This window comes from Homalodisca vitripennis, chromosome 1 (genome assembly GCF_021130785.1).
Source record: "Homalodisca vitripennis isolate AUS2020 chromosome 1, UT_GWSS_2.1, whole genome shotgun sequence".
Classification (NCBI taxonomy): Eukaryota; Metazoa; Arthropoda; class Insecta; order Hemiptera; family Cicadellidae; genus Homalodisca; species Homalodisca vitripennis.
The window spans coordinates 238,013,081-238,028,865 of record NC_060207.1 but is presented as its reverse complement, the minus strand read 5'-3'; the positions used below and the strand labels follow the sequence as shown (position 1 = coordinate 238,028,865).

At 36.5% G+C, this 15,785-nt stretch overlaps 1 protein-coding gene across 7 annotated transcripts in view; it reads left to right on the top strand.

Moving 5' to 3' along the window:
* Positions 1-15,785, top strand: part of LOC124353198 (ETS-like protein pointed) — a 357,362-nt gene that overhangs the window by 220,041 nt on the left and 121,536 nt on the right. Inside the window, exon 1 of one of the 7 annotated variants that reach the window (XM_046803088.1) lies at positions 13,775-13,859. The exons of the other annotated variants lie outside the window; for them this stretch is intronic. Within the exon in view, the coding sequence (XP_046659044.1) occupies positions 13,790-13,859 (70 nt within the window). The 5' untranslated portion in view covers positions 13,775-13,789. Of the gene's footprint in view, positions 1-13,774; positions 13,860-15,785 lie in introns of those variants that run through there. 7 annotated transcript variants of the gene reach the window in all.

Genomic DNA, 15,785 nt, shown 5'->3' with positions numbered 1-15,785 from the left:
CCTATCATATCTCTCAGACCCAGAGAGTTCTCTTGGTGAGAGGCAAACTCAGTATTGTGTGGAGATTCAAGATTCACTACGCTTAGTTTGAACTTACATTGCAACACCATCCCTATCATATCTCTCAGACCCAGAGAATTCTCTTGGTGAGAGGCAAACTCAGTATTGTGTGGAGATTCAAGATTCACTACGCTTAGTTTGAACTTACATTGCAACACCATCCCTATCATATCTCTCAGACCCAGAGAGTTCTCTTGGTGAGTGGCAAACTCAGTATTTTCCTCAGTATTATGTGGGGATTCAAGATTCAATACGCTTAGTTAGTATTGTTAGTTAGTTAGACATATCAGTGTGTGAGGAGAGGTATCACAGCCAGTGTGTGATGTTGGCACGGCTTGCCAGCCACAGGTACTGTTGTGATACATTGTCTCTATATATAGCGGACCCCGATCTCCCCCCCCCCACACACCACCGCCCCGCAGCGGATGCACCGGAGATACAACCGGCTGTACCGACCGAGCATTTCCGGATATTATTTATAGATTTGTTTTAAAGAATCCGTTCGTTTCGCCACATTCTTTCTTCCTCCTCTGGTTCGAACTTCTAATTAGAAAAAAAACAGGATATTTACGTGTTCTCCACGGCACTTGACGAGACTGATTAGTTGCCCCCTCCCTCCCCGTTCCCCACACCCCCTCTCTACCCTCCACGACATGAACGATTTCGGCTCGCCCGTTATTGTATCCTCTCTGCAGCGCGTCATTCATAGAAGTTAAATGAGGCGTTGTTATTCCTTCGGTAACTGACAGGATGCTCTTTACAAAGCCGCCTCCATCAATAACAACACACTTTGGCTTTACGAGAGACACGCCACTTTTGAAAAGGTCGACAGCTAACACATTTAGCATTTTCTTGTCAGTTAAAACCAGTAAATTCTATCTCAAGCCTTATATAGCATATCAATAGTTATAAACCTATTAATAAATATTATTTTCCACATATTTATCCACATATTCCAAGTATCGCTACTGTTTTGGTCGTTATAACATAAATTGAGTATAAATAATGTTTACGTGTAATGTAATCTTATTCTTAAATTTTCAAGTTGGCAAGAAATTGTGTTTTTATGAGAAACCAAATCGTAATTTTGTATTATAATTATTTTAGTTAATATCATATTTATTTCAATTTAGAAAATGTTAATTTTCATCGTCATAAATTATATCAATAGTTCTTGTAGGCTGCAATTCAAATAGTTCTTTGTTTAGTATATTGCGTGTTGTGTTCAAGTAGCGCCCGTAATTATGGATGACGGCAATATCTGTACATACATGTGTTTGAATTGCAGCGCTACTGTTTGTAGGCGTTATGATATCGGTTGAGATGTAGAGATATGTAGTAATTTCGTATGTATTAAATTTAATTATATATTTTAATATGTATATGAATAATTTAATAACTAATTCAAGTTAATAATTCAGAAAAACAAACAGTGTTGTAATCTTGTAAGCAGTAACGGTACTAGCATTCTCCGCTAGGAGCAGCACAGTACGAGATCGATGTAGTTGAACTTTCACTTCTCTCCGCAGGATGGCAGCACACGTTTTATTTGTTACACTCCGATGTGAACTGCAAATAAAAGTTCATCAACAATGATGACTTATGTTGTTTCTTTCACATTTATCACGTTTGTTTTGATTTCTCAATTATCCTAGTTTAGTTTGTGTATTTCACAAGGCATTTTTAAAAACACGCAAGTGTTAGTTGTTTGAAATTATCAACACTAATGAAGAATGGTTTCTTTTCTTTTGCTATTTGCAAACGTGCTAGCATTGGTTTACCTCATGTAAAGTATTGAATATTTTAAAATCCTTAATTTAGTTTTAGCATTCAATGTAGGTATTAGAACATTCAGGAAAATCTATACAACATACCGCATAAGTATAAAATATCAAGATTTTTCAAGTATATACTGTTGAAAATATAATATGATTTCGGACATTTGCCATCGTTACGGGTTTTAAAAGGTTTAACACAGCGTTCGTGGATTTGAATCTATCCTCTTCGTCAGGTGGGGGAGGTATTCATACATACAAAGATAAAGAACAGAAAGAAGTAAAGAAAGGGAAAGAAAAGGGTTAAAAATACCCTCAAAAAATATATCTACTATTACTGAGCTTACAATCCTAAATAGTGATTTAGTCTGTTTAATGAATGCACCTTAAATGAGTAATAGACCTTATCCTTTACTCATAACTGATAGTGTGGAAGGAGTTCGGTATGCCTCATAAAATACATTTTTTTGAGTTGCTGAATTTGAACTTCCAATTTCAAACGCAAACTATTGGTACCATCCGAAAACTGAAAAACTACCCTTCAACCAAAAAGTACAGTTAAAAGTTATAAACTACTAATTTACCGATTAAAATGAAAATAAGTGTTCAATTCGCTGTAGTGATCCTATTGTTACATTTTTAAGGATTATGACTTAAGTACAAAATGACATTTCGGATGCTTCAACCAACAAGGTGATGCCTCAATCAACACTATGTAAATATAAAATAAATGTATTTTGTGGCCGATTTTGGCAATTTATTAATAACAACAGTAATGCGATTATTAAGAAAACCACAAACGGTTCGTGTTTTGCCATCGGGGTATGATAACCTAGAAATCTGTTGCACTGGGTTTAATACGTTTCCACTTCGGACACGGTCTCTGTGATGTTTACTGGCTGGATATGCCTAGTAGCCCAGTGCGTTCCACGTGACGTGAAAACTGTACAGGGTGTGTCAGAACTCTCTTCCTGTCTGTCTGTCTTGGATTAGTTCCATTCTCATATTCGTCCCCTCTATTTTTTTCACTTCGGTTTCTTCGTGATTTCTCGGTAGTACAAACCTGATGTCGTCGGAACGTAGTAGATGGTGAGTTGTGTCCCGACTGATGAAGACTTGAATGAACGGTCAGTCATCCTCTATGAATGAACGGAGGTCACTACGAGAGCTAGCCCAGGGACGGTGGACCCGGTGGGAAAGTCAACCGTGAAACCGGTTGTGTTGAGGCGGTAATTGGCGCAGGCTAGGTGATTGCGTTTGCGTCCGTCCCCCCCCCTACCCCCTTGCCACCGCAAGTTGTAATTGGACGTCAGCGCCTCGAGGGGTACTTGGTGCTGAAGTGGTTGGCTATTCTTAGCTCCGCAGAGGAAATCGTTCTCGTTTGATAACGAATCTATGCTAAATTTCTAAAAATAATTTCTCCCGCTTTGGGTGGACGACCTATTTTTTATGCAGGTCTTTGGCCGTCTTTCCTGTGCCCTCGGCTTATGACAGTTTTAGGGTAATCACTTATTTTTACAAGGGTGCTGCAATTTTGAAATGAATAAGTGGTGAGGGTGACGGAAAGTTGTATTTAAGGCTGCGCGTTTCTAAGCACTTCGGTTGCAAGGACGTAGCCAGCGAGAGGGTCCAAGGTGTCCGCAACCTCTCCTCCCCAATTTTTTTCAACTACCTTATTAGTAAACCATTATTATTATTTAAATAATTCAGTATTACTGATATGTACTGCTGAAAGATTGTTCTCAACGAAGAAACGGGTCAAGAACTATTTTAAAGAACACAATGGGACCTTACTACGGAAAAATACCAGTTATCTGGACTTCCCCCCCCCCCAAAAAAAAAAAATAAAAAACACATTTCTGGCTACGTTCTTGACAACACCTGGTAAAATTCACTCTTTTACTGAATCTACATTAATATGAGGCTATACACACTTCTGATGCTTTCATCTCTGTAATGCGTCCAAATGTCATTCGGCATTTTTCTCTGCAAAATAATTGTTCACGAAGGTGAGTGCCTCTAAATTTGACGAAAGTCTTCGTCCGCTCGGAAGCGGAATTTTTAGATTAGGGTACAAAAGCTTGGGGTTAGATCTGGCCAGTTCACGCTGGTGGAATAGGATTTCAGAAGGACATCACTCACTCAAACGACTGTTACATAAAAACTGCGCTTCAAAAATGGCTGAAACTTCAGTGAGCAACTTTCAACGGAGGATGAACAACGAAATTCAGTAGGTTTTAATTTTCGAGTGCTGCCATCTTCACGGTTAGGTCGGAAACTCTTCAGACCACGCTCACACCTGAAAATTACGGTTCTGATCATACAGTGTTATATACATTCGGGTAAAAATATAAATTACTTTAACGTTTCGCACAGAGAAATTTCTTTCGGAAATCACGCAATAATGATATTGGTTGAAAGTTGTTCGTCGGAAATCACGCAATAATGATATTGGTCGAAAGTTGTTCGTCGGAAATCACGCAATAGTGATATTGGCCGTAAGTTGTCCGTAAACGTGTATCGGCTGGGTACTTACCTGTACTGAACACCCTGTATATGGCGAGATGGCGGTAGACAGTCGGACTTGACATGCGAGTCACGTGGTACTGTCGCCTGAGTCATCAATTGTGGTTGTGAGCAGAGCCAGCCATCCAAACTGCCGCATTACACTGCGGTACTTCCTCTCCCTCGCCGCCCAGCCGCCCACCACTTCGCCGCTTGTGTAACATGCTGGCCGAAGGAGGATAAGGTGAATGGGAGGAGATAGAGGAAGGAGACAGTGGAAACAACTTTGGGATCACATAGGGGAAGTTATTCTCTACTCAAGTTTGTCAAAAGAATTTCTGGGTTCTGCAAGTTTTTTATTTTTAAGAAAATGTCTACTTTTGTATGTTTTTGGCATATATAAAAGTGGCTGACTCTTACTTTGAGATATAAATACAGGGTGTTCATTTCAAAACTTCAGTAGTTTGTAGACTAATAATTGTTGTGTAAGAAATTACATTATTGGCTGCTGATACCAAACGGCTTGGCCGATTTCAATTTTTCTTTACGAAAATATAGCCTATTTGTGAGCTTCAATTTGAGGTGTCCGCAAGGTATTAGTTGCCATTTCAAAAGTTTCGCTTTGGGTACGGGGGGGGGGCATGGGGTGAGCACCCCCATTTTCAAAATAATTTCTTTTTGTTCCCCCCAATTAGTACTATACACAATTTTGATACTTGGGCTATAAGTATTTTAATACGAGTTTGAAGTTTTCAAATGAACACCCTGTATAAGTAAGTGTATTCGAAGGAAATGCTGAACTTTGTTATGGTTTTGAGGTATGTTCTACTTGTATATGTTTTGTAATGTAGTACTTGTTGTGAATGATAATTATTTTTCATGCTTGTAACTTCGATTTATTTTATTTATTAAAAATAATAGCATGGTTTTTGTGGTTATGGAGTATTAGGCAGAATGCAAATACGATTTTATTTAACGTAAGCATATCTCAATATGTACATTATTTTAAAATTGTTAGACCATTCTCCATTGGATGTGAAGAGTCAATAACTACCTTAAAACTATTTCTTAAGTCCAGTATCCATTTACTAAGTTCAACTTTCACAAATTGAGCCAAGACAAGAATATTAACCATCTAAAACAGGACCTACATTGTAAATGTTTCAAACTTTTAACTAGCGAAATTTTTTAAAGAGAACTTTTTCATGTCGGATTTGCGGCATTGTACTCTACTAATAGAGACCTTTAATTTGATGTACTACTCGAGCTATTCTCTCAATTAAGATTTTCTTCTGACTCCTTGCGGGTCATATCCCTGACATGATAAAAATATGGTAGTTTCTTCAAAAAGTAAATTTAAAAGGTGCAGTAATAATGTACCAGGTTTTATTGCTTTACCTGTAATCGCCCGGGAATTATCAAGCCCGTGCGGGACTTTTTTACACCTTGTATAAATCAGCATAAGGAGGTTTTTAAATGGGGTTCCTTAAGTACGCAATATTCAGGGTGTAACGGCTATTGCAATTTCCGTACTTAAATACAACAGTGTTTTGTTCCAAATTAATTTTATTAAAGTACTCTGCTGACCGATCAAGTCAACAATATATGTTAATACTTAATGTTTTTATCATCGTGTTAGTGAATTTTATATGTATGGTTTTGGGAGAAAGAGAATTCGTCATGTACAAGCCGAAGAAGTATGCTCAGTAATTATGTAATTTAAACCAAGGCAGGCAGTTGTTTGTCCATGGTTGACTATAGGAACACCCTTAACATATTATCTACTGTATATCACCGATAATCGCGGATGTTACGTTCACAGTTTATCACCTTGAAATAATAATGACCGGTTTGGCGTAACAGTTTATCATGTTTAATAAGACTATAAACGTTTAATAACTGTAATTCATTTAGCCCTGTAAAGGAATTTGAAAGTGAAATGAATATAATCCTGTAATGAAAGTTGTTCCATAATTGTAACCTTACTTGCGTCAAGTAGAATGTGCAACGTAGTTCATGTAAATTTATTATGTTGCAGTTAAAATACATTTTCTGTTTAATTTTTTTTAATGTGCTATATAAAATTACACCCATATTTATAAAGGCAAATATACATATATATGCAATACACGTAAGTCATCATTTAAGTCTGGTCTCCAAAGTGAATACATTTAAAATTGGCGGCATCGAACGGCGGAAGTCGCGACACAGTTTGAGACCGGGAGGTGCTGCGACCTAGCGGCGAATGATGGAACTAGAGCCGTGGTGGCAACAGTAACTCCAGACAGTAGCGCTGCTGCAGCCTCGTGTAGAACTATTAGCAAACTCCTCACGATCTCGGTTTCCGGCTGAATAACAGAAGTTAATCAAGAATATTAATCAGTCAATCCGTTATCACGGCACGGCCTGCCTTGGTAGGACCAGGACCAGTGTTCATCTTCGGATTTCGTTGAAAAACATTCGTTGTACAGTATTTATTTTGATCCGCCAATCAAGTGTATTTTGAAGTTTTCAACCTGTTACAAGTATTATTGTGTAACAGCTGTGATGGTTCCATCAGCACATTATCTATTTGAATTGCCGTACGCTTAAAAAACATTTCTTATTTTCTGTAAATATGAATTTGAGACTTATCAACATGTTTTAATGTAAAATATATGGTACAATCATTGTTAAATGTTATGCAGCTACGTCTATATTGAATGAATCGCCACTAACGCTAAAAGAAATGATTTGTCACAGTTCGTGTTATAAAAACACACCTTTCGAGCACAGTTGTTTACTGAGCTTCAAATACAAACTTAGAACAATGTAGCCTATTCTTTGTTTGAAGTTTTTTTTTAACGATGAAAGGATTGTGTAATAGCCTAAACAGGAATTTTTGCCGGATATTTGCCATCTTTTAGTAATACAAAAAATCAGTAACACTACGTTTCGAGATCTGCAATCTGATCCCTTCTTCAGATAATTAATAACGTGAAGAAAAGATCAGATTGCAAATCTCGAAACGTAGTGTTACTGATTTTGTTTGTATCACTGATCAATGGCAAACGTCCGAAAACATTTAGCCTAGTTCAGTAATCTTGGCAAAATTATGAATGACAGCGTAAAACACGGTGATTAGTATAGGAAGGGGTGTGCACACAATACAAACTTAAGTTGTCACTACATTTTGCGAGGCCATTCAGAATCGAGGATTCCATCGTCAGGCAACTTCACAAATGAATAAATATTTACATTGTCCTAAGCAATAAGCACAAAAATAACATATGGTAAAGGATTTGGAAACATGGTTAGCCAATACAAAATATTTAAATATAATTACTATTTAATCGTCTTATGAATTGTGATGAGAGTAGAATTGAATGTTCAATAGGTCCGCCTTCATTATTAATAAGTTTATCTTAATTTTTTTTCCGTACAATATTTTCCAAGCTTTCAAGTGTGTTGTGTTTGTAGCTTCTTTTGATAATACGAAATTTTTATCAGGGATGGTGTATCAAGATTCAGTACAGTGTTTCGTAGCAGATTTTTCAGTTCCATATTTCCATATTTTATGTGCGAAAAGTGTTCTTTGAATCATGTCTTGATGTTCTTTTTCTGTTTGGGCGATGTACAATTTCTCACAGTCGTTGGCTAACCATTTTTAAAAATCCCAAATATGGTAGGTAACTTATGTTATTTTTGTACTTATTGTTTTTAAAGAATATAAATATTTATTCATTTTGTGAAGAAAAAAAACACACACACAAAAAACGAGAGTGTTCACTGTGCTTATATTTAAGGCTGCGATAACCAAGTTACCGATGCGGTACACACCGACCCAACCACCCTGATCGTATACCAACACGTACACGTACAGTACGTACGTACAGCAGGTGGGCCGACCCCTGGTCACCGTGATGCTCCGCTGATTTTTCTCACAGTTAACTCACTGCCGCATTACATTCCCACAGTTGTGTATTTGTTGTACAGACCACCGCCACCGCGCCCGCCCCGTATCTTTACTGCGGCGTTTATTCTCCCCGTCTTCGCGTCTCTCGCTTGTGCGACTGCCGGTGTTCAGTACGCAGTTGTCAATTACAGACCAATCGTTGTTATGTATGTTCAGTACTCAGTTGTCAATTACAGACCAATCGTTGTTATGTATGTTCAGTACTCAGTTGCCAATTACAGACCAATCTTTGTTATGTATGTTCAGTACTCAGTTGTCAATTACAGACCGATGGTTGTTATGTATGTTCAGTACTCAGTTGTCAATTACAGACCGATCGTTGTTATGTATGTTCAGTACTCAGTTGTCAATTACAGACCAATCGTTGTTATGTATGTTCAGTACTCAGTTGTCAATTACAGACCAATCGTTGTTATGTATGTTCAGTACTCAGTTGTCAATTACAGACCAATCGTTGTTATGTATGTTCAGTACTCAGTTGTCAATTACAGACCAATCGTTGTTATGTATGCTTCTCAGAGTTTCTCCAGTGACAGTAGTGAATATTGTTGAGGACACAGCACATTATACAGCAGTAGTGGAAGAATACGAGTCTCTTGCACATTCCTCTTACACATTCTCTCTCCCCCTCCCCCCGCCCACAATACCAGGGATCATAAACTAAAGTTATCCTACAGATGTAATGCCTATCCAGGAACTTCCCAATGGAACTACTTCTTGTAATAAAAAAGAATTAAACTACCTTAACAGTGTATATTTGTTTATGGAAAATATTTCTTTACCTGTTCCACCATTACATCATTGTCACCTAAGTGTTACATACAAATATAACTAATATTACGGCATTTTATTATTTATCGTTTTCACAGTCAACACCAACATTATATGTATTTTATTTCTTCTTTGTTTGAAGTTTGTTTTTGTCGATGAAAGGTTTGTGAAGGAAACAGAATTTTCCCGACATTTGCCATCGTTCAGTGAGAGAAAAAAAATCAGTAACCCTACGTTTCTAGATCTGATACTTGAAGAAGAGATCAGATTGCAGATCTCGAACGTAGTGTTACTATTTCGGTTTATTATAATGTGTTATTTGTTATGCCTGTATTTATGAATTAACAGTGTGTTCAAAATTAACGTGTTGCTGACTTATCAATTTTCTGTTGTTACTTATTTAGCAGTAGTTGTGAATTTGTGAGATTCGCAAATGAATTCGAAATTGTAGTGGTTTGTGCAGTTGGAAATAAAGAATGCATAGTGAAACAATGAATTGATGCTATATGTGTATGGCGACATGCGTACTGTTCACGCTAGGGATATTACGGCTATTTAATAAACGTACATATTTTCATGAATGCTATTTTGGAACGTAAGGCACTATTACGGCTAGCAACAGGTTACAAGTAGACGTATTAATTGTCTTAGAGGGGGCTCTTTGAATCAATATGTGGAACATAGTTACAGAGGCCATATATTGTTGTGTTACATGCGTGATTATACTGTACTGCTAGCAGGAAGGTTTAAACAAAGGTTAATTTCCAAATTGGTTTGGTTCCTATCCAATATTCGTATTCAACAATACTCGAATACATATGGTAAGTTGGATAGTTTATAACGAGAACGATGAACTAAGATTAAATTTTGAGTTTAGCTCCAGTTCATCTTACTTTTATTGCAGCGTCTGGTATCTGACTGACGCTGTCTCAGAATTGACTCCTGGAAACTGGAGTCATGTTTGTCTGAAGAGTTCCAAAGAAAGTTCACTCAGAAGGAAACATTGTCATTTCGACATCAGAGACACCTATACATAGGTGAAATGGTAGTCTCATTGTCTCATCAGGGATCCGAAGCTGTCTCACATTTGTAACATCAGTTCAATATTGTGTAGTCTTGACGGTATAATAAAACAACAAGAAAGGAAGAAAGAATTTATTTTGGCACTCCAACACAATACAGAGATAAAAGTCTAAATATATCACACATAATAATATATTCTACATTACTTGGCTAGACTAAATGTCCCAAATCGTCTGTTTATAAATGATTAACATAAATATTTCTTTATAATAAAACCAAAATATTATCACTATATTTCACATATTTTTTACAGTGTCATGAGGAAATTTGGGCCATTAATGTCTGACCTAATTTGAGGTTCCTGTAATTATTTACAGGAACCTCAAATTAATTATTAGGTTAAAAATATCAGCGCACAAAATGGAATTACTTATACAAAGTTGATAATTAATTAATACACTACTTTAACAGTCCTAACGGAACAAAATGTGTTATTCATTATATGATAACGTAGTAATGTTACTCAAATAATACAAAGTAACTGAAAATGTGAAGTGCACATCAAAAAAGAAAAAGATTGTTTCTGTGGTAATATGTTAATATGTTTATTTACAACGTTAATGTTTGAGAAAAATGTAATTAAACCTCGTATACTCCATACCGCAATTATCCATTCTCACATACCGTAACTTAACCCCCGGCGTGTGTAACTTCCATTGGCCGGATTTTCTTCGGCAGTTTTACAACGTTTCGTTTGTTTGCAGTGCAACAACGTTTTCTTCTAACGATAGTAAAACCTGTTTGCTTCACATCCACCAATTATCCATTTAAAATGTAATATTCGCCGAAATAATTATTCGGTTACGCCGATATAATTGGCAGCTAGCTACTTGCGGACGGTTTAATTTCAGGCGTTGTATTTTTGGCGCTGTAATCATGCGTAATGGCGGGTAACATGTGGTTGATTGGGCCAGACCCGGTGGCGGTGGCGGTGGCGGTGGTGGTGAGGTTCTCAGCAGAACCCACCTGTCGTCGCGGTCAGCTGTCTCTTCGCTGTTTACTGCCTGTTGTTGGTAGACCTGCTTATGTATAGTAATACCGTAAACGTTCATTATACTAGTATAATATTAAAATTTTATCTGTCTAATCGCGTTGAAAGGTCAGTATTATTTTTAAGTCTTGTTGTGAAGGAAATAAGATTTTTCCAGAGATTTTCCATCGTTCAGTGATACAAAAAAATCGGTAACAATATGTTTCGAGATCTGCAATCTGATCTCTTTTTCAGGTAAATAACTAACCTAACACATAATTACAAACTAGGCTAAAAAAACAAATCATACCAGAGCGTTGTAACACGCGTAAGTCAGGAATCACAACCACCATGTCGTTTGTCAACTTCACTAACTCTAAAACATGCACTTAATAAAAAACTGAACACAACACTAATCATTAAAACTGAACTACAGAATACAGGTCACAACAGAACTGCATTCGTCGACCAACCACCGACGACTGACAAGAGACCAATAGTGAATGTCTTGGTACTTCATGAGTTGGTCATTTCTAGATCGTTTTACTGGAACTTTTAATTTTGAAAAAACGCAAAGAACTAAAGGTTCTATATACGTTCCGCGATTTTTTTTATCGAATACGTTTGAGTAACATTCGTATTGTTGAAGTAGGAAGTTTTTAAAAATTGTTATAACGATTAGTGAATAAGACGTTAGTTAGTCGCCAAGAAATCGGCGAAGTTTAGTCCAGATGCGTTTATAATGACAGTGGTGTACCCAAATACAAAAAGACGGGTGCTTAAAAACGTTGCTTTATTAGCAGTCCAATGACAAAACTCGGGAGAGTCTGTAATTTTACCATGGATTCCGAACCATACGTGCATTTGGCTTTTTATTATTGATTGTAACATTTTCACAGTCTTACTCAACTTAAATGTATAAAACATAAACTGATACAACGAAATATTGACAACCCCGACATCACGTGATGAGTGAGGCATTTTAAGTTTTTACAGCGTTTCTTTGCCGAGTAACTTGCATCCTTGGTGTCCCTCGACCAAAACAAACTTATGAACCAAGTTTCAAATCTATAGGGCATGTATATCAAGAGTTATCGCATAGACTGACAAGAGGACAACAAGATCTGAACAAGGACCTCTCAAAAATATACAGGGTATCCCATAACTACCTGGACAAAGAAAGGTATACCACGTTATTGCTCACGCCAAAACAACCATATTTCACCATATGAATATACGTCTCAGTTGTGTAGTTTCCCATCTGTCTGCCTGTCACGTAGTGTTGATGATTTTTTTTCTATCACTGAACGATGGCAGATGTCCGGAAAATCCCTGTTTCCTTCACAATCCTTCCATCAAACAAAGAATCAGGTACTACTAGACAACAAAAACAAGTGTGATCCGGATGGTGATACGGGGGTAGTTGTTGCGTAGACGTATTGTGACGCTGTACTTAGTATTGTTTGCAATAATTAGTGTTAAGTCTTGTTAATTATTCGCTGTGGCTTCTGCTCATGTTCATGCTTCGTTCATTTTACCTAGATTGAAGAGATCTCGTGGTGTTACTGTACATTATGTGAACTAAACCGTGCCTAAAAAGTAATGTCACCTTCACAACCTCAACTATTATAACAAGAAACTGTTTAATGAAGAACTCTACGGAACTTTGCCATCCTGAGGTGTGACCAAGGACATCGGCTGACCACAGTAAGGCCGGGAGGACATGACGCTAGGCTTTACGATTCGGATTTTCTCCGTGGGAAACTGATCGGAGCGGAACTCCACCGTAAATACGCCGCTGGGAAGCCGGCAAAACGATCTTCGGATCGGCAAATTGGTTTTCTCAGGAAGCCGGGAAGTTGCACAACCCGGTATCTGTTGTTGGGCGAGAACACTTCAGTGCAGGTTACACCCTACAGTCGGGAATCTCCGATATGAGTCAATACATGCTCGTTTCACCAAATTTACACTTTCAACACTAATACTATACAGGGTGTCCCGTAACTCTTTGGACAAAGGTATACCACGTTATTGCTCACGTCAAAACAAACATATTTCACCATTTGAACACGGGTCTCCTAGGCTTAGTTACCCATCTGTCTGTATGTGTCTTTTATAAAAGAATTAATATCTTAAAAATTAATAAATTAAATTAAATTGGGCTCAAATGTTTATAATAACAAGGACAATTACTAAAATAAATATTCGTATTTAAGGACAAATAAATAAATTATCTTTCGTATTTTCAAAATGGCAACCATTGAAATTCTTTACTTTTAATATCTTCGTTTCAACCTAACATTTATTTCATGAGTTACAAGAATAACAATGTTTAGAGGATATTATCACAAATCTAATGACGCAAAAATTATGCTAAATCCAACAGTAATGATATGAACAGTTCAGCTAGACCTTTAGATTGTTCACTAATAAACCATAAATAGCTTGACTGTTAAATTCTTAGACTGAATATTCGTATTTTAGCTATTGAGGTGCTTGCCTTACACCCCCTCCTCACCCCCGATTACTCTAGTATCACATTGTGAGTAAGTAAGGCTAGAAGTCAGAGTAAGCGCGAACGACAGATACCACCGCGTGTAATCCAGCGGTTAGGCCCCAAGTATTGTGGTAGATACCAGTTTCCGCTCTAGATAATTATAACCTAATGCTATGTATGCCATATGTTTTCTGATTTACTCTGGTCGACTGCTGGTTGATTTCCCCTCATGGATTATTTCTGGTAAGAGTTTTTACCATTACACCCACGGTGACATTTATACGCAGTTACGTTTGTTTCATTATTACTGTTTTACAAGTAATTTAATACTGTACTTGTCAGCGCTTGTAGTATTTTAACGAAATTTGTCAGTTCCATTGTTAATCCCTTCTATTTTAGTTTATTGTTATTGTGTATTTATGAACAATTTTAAACATTTAGATCCTACACTATTAAATTAAACATAACTAGGGTAATTAAACATAACTACGAAGTAGGCCAACTAGGTATAACTACGAAGTAGGCCAATTATGTATAGCTACGAACTAGACTAATTAGGTACAAAAAAGGCTAATTAGTTATAACTACGAAGTAGGCTAACTAGGTATAACTACGAAGTAGGCCAATTATGTATAGCTACGAACTAGACTAATTAGGTATAAAAAGGCTAATTAGTTATAACTATGAAGTAGGCCAATTATGTATAGCTACGAACTAGACTAATTAGGTACAAAAAGGCTAATTAGTTATAACTACGAAGTAGGGCCAATTATGTATAGCTACGAACTAGACTAATTAGGTACAAAAAGGTAATTAGTTATAACTACGAAGTAGGCCAATTATGTATAGCTACGAACTAGACTAATTAGGTACAAAAAGGCTAATTAGTTATAACTACGAAGTAGGCCAATTATGTATAGCTACGAACTAGACTAATTAGGTACAAAAAGGTAATTAGTTATAACTACGAAGTAGGCCAATTATGTATAGCTACGAACTAGACTAATTAGGTACAAAAAGGCTAATTAGTTATAACTACGAAGTAGGCCAACTAGGTATAACTACGAAGTAGGCCAATTATGTATAGCTACGAACTAGACTAATTAGGTACAAAAAGGCTAATTAGTTATAACTACGAAGTAGGCCAATTATGTATAGCTACGAACTAGACTAATTAGGTACAAAAAGGTAATTAGTTATAACTACGAAGTAGGCCAATTATGTATAGCTACGAACTAGACTAATTAGGTACAAAAAGGTAATTAGTTATAACTACGAAGTAGGCCAATTATGTATAGCTACGAACTAGACTAATTAGGTACAAAAAGGTAATTAGTTATAACTACGAAGTAGGCCAATTATGTATAGCTACGAACTAGACTAATTAGGTACAAAAAGGCTAATTAGTTATAACTACGAAGTAGGCCAATTATGTATAGCTACGAACTAGACTAATTATGTATAACTACGAACTAGGTCAATTAGTTATAACTACGATCTAATGTAATTCGGTATAACTACAAAGTAGGCTAACTAGGTATAACTACGAAGTAAACTAATGTTCTATTTGTTCACAATGGTATATTTTCATACTATTACATTGATACTGGAATGTGGCAATCATAGAAAAATATACTTATTTTAAATCACCGTCCCGTATTTAATCAGTTTGGTTTTAATTCACTAAAATTTTACTGTCTTAATGCATAATTTTTCAATTAAAATCTTCTTGAAATTATAGTGAAAAGACGTGTTTTTATTGTAATATGGATATGATTGGAGTTAGAGAAAGAGTTCAAACAATATGATTGTTTGGTTTGTAACATATGTTCGGTGTCTTGAGCATTTGAAAATCTTAACTAAGATATTTTAATGTTTTGAAAGTTCGGGCTTAAGACCGTAAGGATATTTCTTCGAAAAAAATGCTATATGTCCAAATAATTCCAAGTTTATTGTGGAAGTAAATAGCGAACAAAAACGTTTTGACAGCTTAATGAACTTGGTGTACACAAATATTACTACATTTCACAGGTATTTTTTCAGACACAATTTTATAAACGAATTCTTATTCACCAAGAGTTGTCTGGCGGAGACATTAAAATGGTATGCAGCATTACATATGCCAGCACGGGTGAAGCTCTTGAGTCAAACAGATGGCACATACTGTAC